This window comes from Diceros bicornis, chromosome 10 (genome assembly GCF_020826845.1).
Source record: "Diceros bicornis minor isolate mBicDic1 chromosome 10, mDicBic1.mat.cur, whole genome shotgun sequence".
Taxonomy (NCBI): Eukaryota; Metazoa; Chordata; class Mammalia; order Perissodactyla; family Rhinocerotidae; genus Diceros; species Diceros bicornis.
The window spans coordinates 44755901-44770922 of record NC_080749.1 but is presented as its reverse complement, the minus strand read 5'-3'; the positions used below and the strand labels follow the sequence as shown (position 1 = coordinate 44770922).

The following is a 15022-nucleotide window of genomic DNA, read 5'->3' as shown; positions in this document are numbered from 1 at the left end:
ATTGGGGTTCTGCAATAAGTATCTTTCCCTTAAAGGAAACCTGTATTTTGTTCAAATGTGAGAAACCCTGACCTAAAGGAGAAAGCCTGAGTTCCCTATCGTGTCACATTAGATCTTCCACAGCCTGTCATTGTCCTCTCCACTGCCGTCCTCCACCACTACTTCTCTTGGGTTTTATGCATCAGCAATATAAAGCAGCTTATAATTCCTTAACACACAACACATTATTTCGTGCCTCCCTACTTTTGTTTATTCTGTTCCCTCTACCTGTAATATTCTTCCCTTTCTAACTTCCTCAGCCCCAGCTGCATTCTTTTCTACCTTCTACTCAAAGTTTCAATTCAAGCTCCATCTTTTCCCAAAAGTCCTCTAAGGAGACCACCCCACCGCCCATCAGCACCACCACCAACCCCAGGAACTGAGTCAAGTGGATCTCAGCAGGGCTTCCTTTTTCCTGCACATCTGTCTCTCCCAATAGACCATAAACTCCGTGATGTCAGGGACAGTGTCATCCCAATTTTTCAGTCTCCAGCTCTTAGCACAGTAGTCATCTAACTGTTAAATGGGTGTCTGCATATGAAATGAATGTCTGCATATGTGAGATGGAAAGAGTTTCATCCATGGTTTTTACTTCTCAGGTGAAGTTCCAAGTTGCTGTACGCATTCTAACTTATATTTCTGCTAAAACAAGGATTCAAATTGCTCCATGTGGGAGGTTGGCATCAGAAGTATGTCAATTAAGCAGGGAGCATGATCCTCAGACAGATATCCCTATCTTTAAAAATAATCTTTTTGTGGTTGTTGTTCTCTTTGGATAACTGTATACTCTTTTTTTGTGTGAGAAATTTGTGAATTTAGGGATTTGGGAAGATCTCAGCAGCTCAAAAATTTTAGTTATGTCTTGACAGAGTACACTGTGTGCATAGAGGAATCTAATGGGAGAAGGAACTGGAAAGATAAAATGGGTCCATATTTTAGATGATTTTAAAAGCCAAAATAAGGTTTTGGATTTTATTTTCTACATTCTGAGTAGTCCTCGGCTTTTGAGAAAGGGACATTACATAATAACAACTTGAGATTATCCAGTCTTTCCAGACCAAAATGTCATACACTGGTTTTCTGTACTAAGCATAACAGGATCCAGGTTCTATCAGTCTGCACTTATCAATTGATAAATTATCCAAATATTATTCCTGTTTGGATTTTGGAAGTCAGATATAGATATAGATATGGATATAGATTTAGATATAGATCTTGGATTCTGAGGATTTTTAGTATTTCTTAAATAGTGAAATCACTTTATTTTCCAGATTGTTCTTTTACTAATAATTAATTCTTGTCATTTCTCATAATAGCTTCAAATAAAGCCCTGTTTCCTCCTTATACTGGTAGTTCAAATTTACTCTGGGCTGAAAAAATGGTTAGGTTCTTTATTATTTTCTTTAAAGCTAGTTAAATCAGTTTAGCTGTTATCTAAAAACAGCTTTGCCTATTTTAACTGAATTCTTTTCTTATATTTAAAAGTCATGTTGTATCTCATTTGGATTTGTTATTTAACTTTTCAAGTTCTTTTTAAAATAGAAATCATAACTCTTTATAAGTGAAAAAAAAATTATGAGATGTGATAACGAAAATAAGATTTAAAATTAAAACTTGCCTGAGATAATTTATTGTTATAATCAGGGTAAAACCTACATGGATAGAATTACCAAGAATGTAGAAATAACACTCTTTGACTAGCCAAGGAGGGATTACCTGAGATCTCTGATGCAAAGATGGTAATGTATTAGCTGTGTTTAGAAGAATCTAATCTAAAAATTTACTCAGTGAAATTAACTTTGAAATAAGGACATTGCATATATGTGAGATATTCATAATAAAAGATTATAGCCCATCACTCCCTGAAAAAAATGTCTTTATGTGTCATTTGTGCAGCCATCAAAAATTTATGTTTCTTTAAAACCTGTAAGTTAAGGCTAATTACATTTTCTGGGTAGCTAGATGACATTTCTGTTTTGACCTTTGTTCTTGAAACTTGGTCTAAAATCACAAGCTCGTGAACTTTGCTACTGGGTAGGGTAACAATGTTCAGTCCTTTTTTCAGATAAACTAAGATTCTAAAAGATGAACTATTTTAGTCCACCCAATGCCTTATTAAGTAGAATAAATCTTAGAGTTTAAGTATCCCTTGGTGTCTAAAAATCTTGCAACATTCCCAGATCAATATTCTGAATATTTCCTTGCACCGTTCTCTCTTCACAATTCTCAAAATGTAATGGAGGAGTTTGGGTGAAATTATAGTTCTCACAGAATATAAAATACTCTCTCAAGCTTTTAGCAAAAAGGTTCCTTTGTGTTTATTTTAATCTCTTGTGCCTCTTTTTCTAATGTTAAAAACAGATTGCAGGTGGGAAAATTTTAATTAAAGATTTGAATGAGTTGGGTTTAATTCACCTAGGTTTAATTATAAATTAAATATATGTAAATTAAATATGACCATGGATCCAAGTAGATTGCTTCTATTCATTACAGCCAATCCTTTCATAGGTTTGAAAACTTAGTTACTCATGTATCAAACTGATTTTATGATTTTCTAAAAAGAGCTATGTATTTTTATTTCTTAGCAGTAGCATGTTGCAAAGGAACTAGTAACCATTCCTTGGTATCTCAGTGTCATTCACTATTTTTCAGTGAAAATCATATTTATCAAGAAATACCACTAAGATTTTCTGGGGACAAATATATTATTGCATAGTGAGGGTTTATATGGGTTCTTTTGATTATATGTGTTTTTCACACATACTTTCACAATTACATGAATCCTTTCTAATAGATTTTACTGTATAATTACCTTAATATTTTTGTAAGTTTGGAAATTAATGAATGGCATTTTTATGTAGTATATGATTTTCTTTTCTGTATGCAGGTTCTCTCTTTAGGAGCAGATGTCCTGCCCGAATATAAACTGCAGACGCCACGCATCAACAAGTTTACAATATTACACTACAGTCCTTTCAAGGCAGTCTGGGATTGGCTTATTCTGCTGTTGGTCATATACACTGCTATCTTCACTCCCTACTCTGCAGCCTTTCTCCTCAATGACAGAGAAGAACAGAAAAGACGAGAATGTGGCTATTCCTGTAGCCCTTTGAATGTGGTAGACTTGATTGTGGATATTATGTTTATCATAGATATTCTAATAAACTTCAGGACAACATACGTAAATCAGAATGAAGAAGTGGTAAGTGATCCCGCCAAAATAGCAATACACTACTTCAAAGGCTGGTTCCTGATTGACATGGTTGCAGCAATTCCTTTCGACTTGCTGATTTTTGGATCTGGTTCTGATGAGGTAAGAGTTGCTTGAGAATCTTATTTTCTGAAAGATTGCAATTATGAAAGTGAATCTATTTTAACTGCAAAAAAAAAAAATGGTTGCCTTACAAACTTCCTATATCTCACAGATGAAATTCATTTTTAACTGGAAATGCTATAAAATGAAATGAAACCATCTGATGTTGCAAATAATTCACAATTCTTTCTATTTTTGCCAAGAGATGTTAAAAATGACTCATCCTTTGACCAACAAATTAAACTTAGAAACAAGTGTTTCATAGCACATAGCACATTCCCAGGATGTAAAATCTCTACATATTAACTTCATGGGTCTAAAACTGTCAAAGATGAAGATGTTTCTTTCTTTCTTGACTCATAATTGTGGTTTGAGATAGCAGGAACTGGTTTTATGTTCAAATTAGATGGAAGAGGCATCTTCTGAAATGTCTTGTTCAAAACTCTCTTAAATAACATCTAGGTTGGAAAATATTTCTTGTGTTCCCAATACCTTATAAAGTTGGAAACTTTAAGGAAATCCAACAGGTATATGTATAATGCATTTTCTGGAAAAAGAATCCATAACTTTCAGCAGATTCTCAAAGGGTTCTTTGATCCAAAAGAAGTTAAGTTCTTCTAAAGTCCCCTCCATTTAATTACCACTAATTTTTGTTGTAAATAAGTTTCCTGGATTTTGTAGTGGAAAGATTTACAGAAGGTGTGAAAGTAGTTCTAGGGATAGGTTGAGCAAGATAACCTCAATGTGTTGAATTTTAAAAATTCAGAGTCCTTTTCTACCTGAGAATCTCTCAGCACCTCACCATCTCTTTTTTTGTTGTTCAAGAAGAGATCAAATATAAAAGATTCCTTCTGCAGATGGTTGCTTCCTGACCAATTAAGGCTTCAGGACAAGAGAATCCTACTTTACCAATGGGAACCAATAGGCTTAAAAGTATATCCTCTCCTATAGAACATGCCTGTCAAACTGTGAGTCAATTAAGAGGAGGGCAATGAAACAATACATTTGTCCTAGATTCTGCAAACCTTAGACAAAATCTCAAGTTTGACTCTCCTCATTTGTAATGATGATAATATTACCTTGCCCTCTTAAGTTGTTTTTTTTAATTTGAGACTATAATGAGATAATACATGTGAAACTCATGAAAATACTAAAAAGAAAAATCGGCTACTGTTAAACTAGTTGAACTTTTAATGTTAGATACTCAACTTTGATTTTTAATTCAAAGGCAAGAAAGTGAAATACTTCTTTATTGATATTTATCTCTATGAGTCTCTTACAACGAGTAATCCATGTAATCACACCAAATAAGTTCTTACTGATAAACAATAGAGTAAAACCACACTCGTTTAAATTTTAAAGTATATAAACCAACAGCAAATTAAATTTCAGCTTAGTGAAGTCAAAGACTGGGTAAACTGATAAATAGGCAAATAGAATTGCTAGGGGAAGTTGATTTACTGATGATATCTAATCAATAGCAATCAAACCAGGATTAGATCAAGATGGCAGTGTAGGAAGATCTTTAGCTAACCTTCTCCCACATACACACCAAAACTACAACTACATATAGAACAATTGTTACTGAGAATGACCTGAAGATGAACAGATTTTCCACAACTAAGGATATAAAGAAAAAGCCACATTGAGACAGGTAGGAGGGGCAAGACGCAGTTTAGTCAGAACCCACAACCTCAGTGCCACAATCCACAAGCAGAAGGGATATCACAACTGTGGAGGTCCACTTAGATGAGCGAGGGGCTCAAGAACCAGACTGGGCTCCCCAACCAGGGGGACTTGCACCAGGAAGAGGAGTCTCCATAATGTCTGACTTTGAAAACCAGGTTATGTCAGGAAGAGCAGGAGGGCTATAGGAAACCAAAACTCTACTCTTAAAGGAGGTGTGCACAAACTCATTCACTCTGAGTCCTAATGCACAGGCAGTAGTTTGAAAAGTGTCTGGGTTATATGTGAAGGTAATTGATTGACTAATTTTAGAGCATGTGACACAGGGGCAGGGATCTGTTGGAAATTTCTCCAGATACAGAAGTGCAAATGAGCTCCTCCATTTTTTCACTCTCCTTCTACCTAGCTGGCCTAGCCTTGGCAGGAGCCATTTCTGACCCTCTCCATCTACCTTGCTAGCACTACTTACCCAATCCCAGTGTTCCCTGTGGACTGGCCCCAGCCAACACTCCTCCAAAGTGGTTCCTGCCCCAGGGGGCCAGTGCTGCACACCAGCATGCCAGCAGGAATTGTAGCCCAGGCACAACAGGCAGGCACACACAGCCTGCACAGAGAACACACCTGGAGCACGTGGATCTGGTGACCAGGCCAGGAGGGATTGCACTACTAGGTCCCCTAGGACACCTTCTACATAAGCCCATCCCTTCAAGACTAGGAGAGATAGCTGATCTACCTAATATAGAAAGAAACAGAGAGGTGAGCAAAATAAGGAGACAAAAGAATATGTTCCAAGTGAGAGAACAAGACAAAAACCTCAGAAAGAGAACTAAACAAATGGAAATAAGCAATCTACCAGATAAAGAGGTCAAAGTAATGGTCAAAAAGATGCTCACTGAACTCGGGAGAAGAATGGATGCACACAGTGAGAACTTCAACAAAGAGTTAGAAAATATAAAAAAGAACAAATCGGAGCTGAAGAATACAATACTGAAATGAAAAATACACTAGAGGGAATCAACAGCAGATTAGATGAGGCAGAAGAACAGATCAGCTATCTGGAAGACAGGGTAGTAGAAATCACCCAATTGGAACAGCAAAAAGAAAAAAGAATTTCAAAAAATTATGATAGATTAAGGGACTTCTGGGAGAATATCAAGCATACTAACATTCACATTATAGGGGTCCCAGAAGGAGAAGAGAGAGAGAAAGGGAGAGAAAACCTATTTGAAGAAATTATGGCTGAAAAGTTCCCCCACCTGACAAAGGAAACAGACATCCAAATCCTGAAAGCACAGAGAGTCCCAAATAAGATGAACCCAAAGAGACCCACACCAAGACATGTTATAATTAAAATGTCAAAAGTTAAAGATAAAGAGAGAATCTTAAAAGCAGCAAAAGATAAACAATTAGTTACATACAAAGGAACCTCCCCCATAAAACCATCAGCTGATTTTTCAGCAAAAACTTTACAGGCAAGAAGGGGGTGGCACAATACATTCAAAGTGCTGAAAGGAAAAAGCTTACAAATAAGAATACTCTCCCCAGCAAGATTATCATTCGGAGGTAAAGGAGATACTAAGTGTTTCCCAGACAAGCCACTAAACCAGCCTTATAAGAAATGTTAAAGAACCTTCTTTAAACAGAAAAAAAAAAAAACCCATAACTAGAAATAAGAAAATTATGAAAGAAAAAAATCTCACTGGTTATGGCAAACATATTGTAAAGGTAGTGGATCAACCATCTATATTGCTAGTTTGAAGGTTGAAAGACAAAAGTAGTAAAATCATGTATATCTATAATAATTAGTTAAGGGATATACAAAATAAAAAGATGTAAAATATGACATCAAAAACATAAAATGTGGTTGTGAGTCAAAATTAATGCTTTTAGAATGCACTCGAACTTAAGAGACCATCAACTTAAAATAGACTGCTATATATATAGGTTCTTAGATATAAACCTTGTGGTAACCACAAACCAAAAACCTATAATAGATACACAAAAAATAAAGTGAAAGGAGTACAAACATAACACTAAAGTCATCAAATCACAAGGATAAAGAGTAAGAAAAGAAGAACTACAAAAACAACCTGAAAACAATTTTTAAAATGGCAATAAGTACACACCTATCAATAATTACTTTAAATGTAAATGGACTAAATGTTCCAGTCAAAAGACATAGGGTGGCTGAATAGATAACAAAAAACAAGACCCATCTATGTGCTGCCTACAAGAGACTCACTTCACATCTAAAGATACACAGACTGAAAGTGAAGGAATGGAAAACATACAAAACATATAAATGGAAACAAAAAGAAATCTGGGGTAGCAATACTTATATCAGACAAAATTGACTTTAAAACAAAGACTGCAACAAGAGACAAAAAAGGGGATTACTTAATGATAAAGAGAACAATCCAACAAGAGGATATAACACTTGTAAATGTTCAGACATCCAACACAGGAGCACCTACATACATAAAGCAAATATTAACAGACCTAAAGGGAGAAATTGATGGTAATACAATAATAAGCGGGGACTTTAACACCCACTTACATCAATGGATTGATCATCCAGACAGAAAATCAACAAGGAAGCACTGGCCTTAAATGACACATTAGACCAGATGGACTTAATAGATATATACAGAACATTCAATCCAAAAACAGCAGAATACAAATTCTTTTCAAGTGCACATGGAACATTGTTCCAAGCTAGATCACATGTTAGGCCACAAAACAAGTCTCAATAAATTTAAGAAGATTGAAATCATATCAAGCATCTTTTCCAACCATAACAGTATAACATAACAGTATAAAACTAGAAATCAATTACAAAAAGAAAACTAGAAAAATCATAACCATGTGGAGGCTAAACAACATGCTACTAACCAACCAATGGGTCAATGAAGAAATCAAAAAGGAAATCAAAAAATACCTTGAGACAGGGCCAGCCCCAGTGGCCTGGTGGTTAAGTTCAGCACACTCTGCTTTGGTCTCCTGGGTTTCATTCCCAGGCATGGACCTACACTACTCATCTGTCAGTGGCCTTGCTGTGGTGGCAGCTCACATACAAAAAGAGGAAGACTGGCAGTGGATGTTAGGTCAGAGTGAATCTTCCTCAGCAAAAAACAAAAAACAAAAATACCTGGAGACAAATGAAAATGGAAACGCAATGTTTTAAAATCTATGAGACATAGCAAAAGCAGTTTTAAGAGGGAAGTTTATAGCAATACAGCCTACCTCAGGAAACAAGAAAAATCTCAAATAAACAATCTAACCTTACACCTAAAAGAATCAGAAAAAGAAGAACAAATAGAACCCAAAGTTAGCAGAAGGAAATTAATAATAAAGGTCAGAGTGGAAAGAAATAAAATAGAGACTAAAAAAAAAAACAGTAGAAGAAGATTGTTGAAACTAAGAGCTGGTTCTTTGAAAAGATAAACAAAATTGGTAAACTCTTAGAAAGATTCATCAATAAAAAAAAGAGAGGACCCAAATAAATAAAATCAGAAATAAAAGAGGAAATATTACAACCGACACCACAGAAATACAAAGGATCATAAGAGATTACTACAAACAATTATACACGAACAAATTGGACAACCTAGAAGAAATGGATAAATTCCTCAGAACATACAACCTTTCAAGACTGAATAAGGAAGAAATAGAAAATATGAACAGACTAATTACTAGTAATGAAATTGACTCAATAATCAACAAACAGAAAAACAAAACAAAAAACAACAAACAAAAATGTCCCAACAAACAAAAGTCTAAGACCAAATGGCTTCACAGCTGAATTCTACCAAACATTTAAAGAAGACTTCACACCTATCTTTCTCGAACTATCCCAAGAACTTGAAAAGAAAGGGATGCTTCCAAACTCATTCTACATGTCATCACCCTGATACCAAAACCAGACAAAGACATTACAAAAAAAGAAAATTGCAAGCCCTGATGAACATAGATGCAAAAACCCTCAACAAAGTATTAGTAAACTGAATTCAACAATACATTAAAAGGATCATATGTAACGATCAAGTGGGATTTATCCCAGGGATGCAGGGATGGTTCAATATCTGTTAATCAGTGTGATACATTAACAAAATAAAGGATAAAAATCATATGATCATCTCAATAGATGCAGAAAAAACATTTTATGAAATTCAACACCCATTTGTGATAAAAACTCTCAACAAGCTAGGTATAAAGGAAACATACTCAACCTAATAAAGGCCATACATGAAAAACCCACAGCTAACATCATACTCAACAGCGAAAAGCTGAAAGCATTTCCTTTAAGATCAAGAAGAAAACAAGGATGATCACTCTTGCCACTTTTATTCAACATAGTAGTAGAAGTCCTAGCCACAGAAATCTGACAAGAAAAAGAAATAAAAGACATCCAATTGGAAAGGAAGAAGTAAAACTGTCACTATATGCAAATGACATGATACTATATATAGAAAACTCTAAAGATTCCACTAAAAAAATAGAGCTAATAAATGAATTCAGTAAAGTTGCAGGATACAAAATCAATAGACGGAAATCTGCTGCATTTCTATACACTAATAATGAACAATCACAAAGAGAAATTAAGAAAATCCCATTTATAACCACATCAAAAAGAATAAAATACCAAGAAGGTGAAATACCTGTACTCTGAAAACTATAAGACATTGATGAGGGCCGGCTCCGTGGCTTGGCGGTTGAGTGCGCGTGCTCTGATGCTGGCGGCCCGGGTTCGGATCCTGGGCACGCCCCAAGGCACCACTTCTCCCACCAACCTGAGGCCAAGTCCCACGTACAGCGACTAGAGGGATGTGAACCTATGACATACAACTATCTACTGGGGCTTTGGGGGGAAAAAAATGAATAAATAAAATCTTTAAAAAAAAAAAAAGACATTGATGAAAGAAATTGAAGAAAACACAAATAAATGGAAAGATATACCATGCACATGGGTTGAAAGAATTAATATTGTCAAAATGTCTGTACTACCCAAAGCAATCTACAGATTCAATGTAATCCCTTCAAAACACCAACAGCATTTTTCACAGAACTAGAACAAATAATCCTAAAATTTTTATGGACCCACAAAAGACCCCAAATAGTCAAAGCAATCTTGAGAAAAAAAGAACAAAGCTGGAGGTATCATGCTCCCTGATTTCAAACTATGCTACAAAGCTATAGTAATCAAAACTGTATGCTACTGGCACAAAAACAGACACATAGATCAATGGAACAGAATAGAGAGCCCAGAAATAAACCCACGATTAACTGGTCGTTTAATATACAACAAAAGGAGCAAGAATATACCATGGAAAAAAAGTCTCTTTAATAAATAGTGTTGGGAAAACTGAACAGCTGAATGCAAAAGAATGAAACTGGACCACTTTCTTGCACCATATACAAAAATAAACTCAAAATGGATTAAAGACTTAAATGTAAGACTTGAAACTATAAAACTCCTAGAAAAAAATAATAGGCAGTAAATTCTTTGACATCAGTCATAGCAATATTTTTTTGGATCTGTATTCTCAGCAAAGGCAACAAAAGCAAAAACAAGCAAATGGGACTACATCAAACTATAAAGCTTTTGCACAGCAAAGGAAACCATCAACAAAACCAAAAGACAACTTACTGAATGGGAGAAGATATTTGCAAATTATATATCCCACAAGTGATTAATATCCAGAATATATAAAGAACTCATATAACTCAATATCAAAAGACAAATATTCCAATTAAAAAATGAACATAGGACCTGAATGACATTTTTCCAGAGAAGACATACAGATGGCCAACAGACACGTGAAAAGATGCTCAACATCACTAACCATTAGGGAAATGCAAATCAAAACCACAATGAGATATCACCTCACACCTGTCAGAAGTGAGAAGGGGGAAGTATGTTGGCATCAAGGATAGCAAGCAGAGGGGTGGGTCTGGAAGGGGCATAAGGAATCAAATATTGGGCTGGGTCAGCTTTGATGGATAACAATACCACCAGTGATGGATTGGATTACTTCATACATTTTTCAAGACTGACAACAAAGATACTCCTTTTACATGCAAATTATATTATATAACTATAATCAGGCTTTTCAGTACATAATGATATTTCAGATTAGAATTTTTCCAAAAGTGTATAATAAGTCATGTAATAAGAGTATTAAAAATATACAGCATCCTTTTTTGTCTCTAACAAAAAAAAAAGAAAAGAAATAGTTCCAGAGAAAAGAGATCTTATATTCACGTGGGCTGATTGGGGAAGTTTCATCATATAAATATGCAGGAAAAAAAATCTCTTTGGGATTTTTGACCCAAAATTAATTGACAAACCTCAAAATCATTAAGCTAGAGGTCACTCTGATGAGATATCATCTACTCCAATATTCTTCAAACTCAGGTTTCATGGAGATGCTTGAGAGAGTCTCAGAGGCACTCAAGGATTGACAGCAAGACAGTCCGATAAGATTCAGAGCCATCCACCTCTGCTATAAAAAGAGTAGCTTGATTTTATCTGCTTTACCAGAATTTCATGTAAATTTTCTACAAATTTTAATGAAAATTGACTTAATTCATATTGCCATTTCCAGAAAGGGGTATGGTAACGCCCTCCTCAAGTATTTTCATTCATTCTATAAGCATTTATTAAGAACCTACTATGTGCCAGTGTTCTAGACCCTGGGTTTACAGAAAAAAGACAACAACTCCGCTGTCTGAGAGCTTGCTGTCTCGGCTGGGAGAGCAGTGGATGAGCAGATAGAATACTATCTGATGAGTGCTTTTATAGTGCCGTGTACAAGGGAACATGTAAGCATGGAAGGGGGAGTTCCTGATTACCAGTGGAAGTTTTCCAGATAGAAAGGTCATGCTGGTTAGAGGGGAAGCCCATTAGAGGCATGGAGCTACAAAGTGCTGGTTCCCAGCCACATCAGACCCAATATAACAGGTAATTTATTAGTGCCCCCTTTTACTATTGTTAAATAAAAGTCACAGATAATATAGTCTTTTTACACACATAATTTCACAAATATAATATATAATACCCATCCTTAATATAAAAGAGAAATAAAAGAAATGTTCATGATGAAATATCTAGTTGAATATATAAATGATTCAGACATATCTACATTAAATGATATAATGAAGTTATCAGATGCTTGTACCTAGTTGTAATGAAGAAGTCCACATTTAAACAATACATCCAGTATTAAACTGAATATTATTAGCTTTCTTTATATTTGTATTTAACACAAGGGTTGAATATATATGTATGTGTGTGCTTATGTATGTATATACATATATAGAGGTAGATATGTATATATGCATATATATGCATATATTAACATTTATACACACCTAGAGACATTGTGACTGTGATAACGACCAATGTAGACTGATATGGCCGTGCTGTGAATCACACAGTATGCAAATTCCACAAGACCTGTTGTCACTGAAGATGTAATTTTCTCAAACAGTGAACAACTCTTAGTGAGGGCACAAACTAAAAAAGGTGATCATCTCTCAATTTACATGGTAGCTAAATTCCTGGAAATTTTAATCGATATTAAAATGTGCAAAAATGAATTTCTGTTTATATGTAAAACCCAGCTTCGAAGCTCAGCAGCTATAAATTTGTTTTTCCCCTGTACAAATGACTGTGGGACGTTGAAAAGTTACATAATACACAAGACATTTTGTTATTGTTGGAGACTGCTCTAGGCCTCACAGGACTTCTACCTACCTCGCTGCACTAGGAAGTAAAGGAAAATTGAGGAAAAGGATGTCAAATACTGTAAGAACATAAAGCACGATGAGGACTGAAAATAAGTCATTGGATATGTCAGTTCAGTATGCGTTGGCATTAATTGGATCAAATATTGGCCACAAACTAAACTGAAGTGGCTTCAGAAATTAACAGGAAGCGAGTGGGGCCCCTTCTTGCTAGAATCTTGGTAATAAAAGGACAGAAAAAGGGCAGTGTTGGAATCCTGCAGGTGGTGAAGGAAAGGGTTATTGTTTTTGTTTTTGTTTTCCCTCCCCAGATGTTTGTGAGCTGACAAGGAAGAGGCATGTGGTGCAGAATGACTTGGGTGGGTGGCTAATTTGGATGGGGAGGTTAGGAAAGACAACTGAGGAGGTGCCATTTGAGTTGAGACTTAACCAGGAGAAACAGCCTCAGGAAACCACATGCAGAGCATTTTAAGCAAAAGAGAACACTCGTGAAAATGGCCCAGTTGAGGAACAAGCTTGGCATGTTAGCACAGAAAGAAAGCCAGTGGCCGCTGGGCTGTACCGCAGTGAGTGAGGGATGGAGAGCTAAGATATGAGGATAGAGGCAGGGACTAAAGCACGTGGAGCTCTGGGGTTTGGCGTTTATTCTGGCTATAATGGTAGCCTTCCAGGTGAGAATGACGTGATCTGACTGACATTTTGAAAGAGCCCACAGCTGATGTCTACAGACAGCTTAGCCGGGGTAGAAGCGGGGTAACTACTTTGAGAGCCTTTGCTATAATGTAAGAGGAACAAAACAATGACAGCTTGGATTGCCTGGTAGCAATAGAGGTGAAGAGACGTAGATACATTAGGAATATATTAGAGGGGAGCTGTTAGGGCTTGCTGATGGGTTAAATATTGTTGGAGGAGTAAGAAAAAAAGCAGAATTAACAATGGTTCAAAGATTTTATTGTTGTTCTTTCTTCGTGTTTGAAACATTCTATTTGGAGGGGAGGGGGATTAAGCAGCTTTTATAGATGGTCACGCATTTATTCAGGTGGGAAAAACCTAGAGAGGAGAAGACGCTTTATGGGGAAGAAATTCCTGTTTGGGCCATGTTAAATTTGAGGTGCCTATTAGTCATCCTAGTACAGATGGCCTGTAGGCAAGTTGGCCACTGCATGAGCAACTAGAAAGATATATATGTGAGTTTAAGAAAAAGAAATGAGATTATTTATTGAATTATAAATTAGATACAATCATGGCAACGTTGCTTTGGATCAAAGCTTCTACAGCAGGAATACGCACCAATTTCCGTGTAAATCTTATCAAGAGTCTGGAGATTCATAATTGGTAGGTCTGAGGTAAAGTCTTGAAACTCGCAGTTTTAAAAGTGGCAGGAATGATTCTGCTGCCTAGATATGCAAGATCTGGTATCTGGGTGTAAGACCTTATCTGGGATGAAGAGGAAGTCCAGGGGAGGATTTTCATGTGCTCACAAGTGAACATTTCTATAAAATAAATAGGTAAACAAACAAGTGAAGGAGTGACTTTCAACTAAACATAAAAACAGTCATGATTTATTAATTGCTTAATTTTAACTGAATTCTTCTGTGCACCACAGCATCGTGGATGACCTTAGAGAAAATCATTTTGTCAATGTCAATTAAACATTAATGTCTTCCTTGCCAATTTCCCTAAATGACAGGTACTGTAACATTTTAATGTTGTTTACATTCAACTCTGGAGAAGAAGAAATATTCAAATTTTGGATCTAGTTGTTTTATCTACAAAACATATATGTTAGCAACACTGAGCATAGCTTGGCATATACGTTTTTACTAAAGGAGATATATGAGCAGAATTGCTCATTTTTTCAAAATAATCATTTTTTAGTTTAAGTAAATGCAAATCACCTACTAATAACTAGAGGATCTTGGCCGGCCCGGTGGCTTATCGGTTAAGTGTGCGCGCTCTGCTACTGGCGACCCAGGTTTGGATCCCAGGCGCACACCGACGCACTGCTTCTCCGGCCATGCTGAGGCCTCGTCCCACATACAGCAACTAGAAAGATGTGCAACTGTGACATACAACTGTCTACTGGGGCTTTGGGGAAGAAAAAAGGGAAGATTGGCAATAGATGTGAGTTCAGAGCCGGTCTTCCTCAGCAAAAAGAGGAGGATTAGCACGGATGTTAGCTCAGGGCTGATCTCCCTCACAAAAAAATAAATAAATAAATAACTAGAGGATCTTCTA

At 36.0% G+C, this 15022-nt stretch overlaps 1 protein-coding gene across 11 annotated transcripts in view; it reads left to right on the top strand.

Moving 5' to 3' along the window:
• KCNH7 (potassium voltage-gated channel subfamily H member 7) overlaps nt 1-15022 on the top strand; it is a 781612-nt gene that overhangs the window by 700135 nt on the left and 66455 nt on the right. For all 11 annotated transcript variants that reach the window (XM_058549111.1, XM_058549119.1, XM_058549116.1 and 8 more), the window contains one exon: nt 2927-3352. In XM_058549111.1, coding sequence (XP_058405094.1) covers nt 2927-3352 — 426 coding nt within the window. The remainder of the gene's footprint in view (nt 1-2926; nt 3353-15022) is intronic.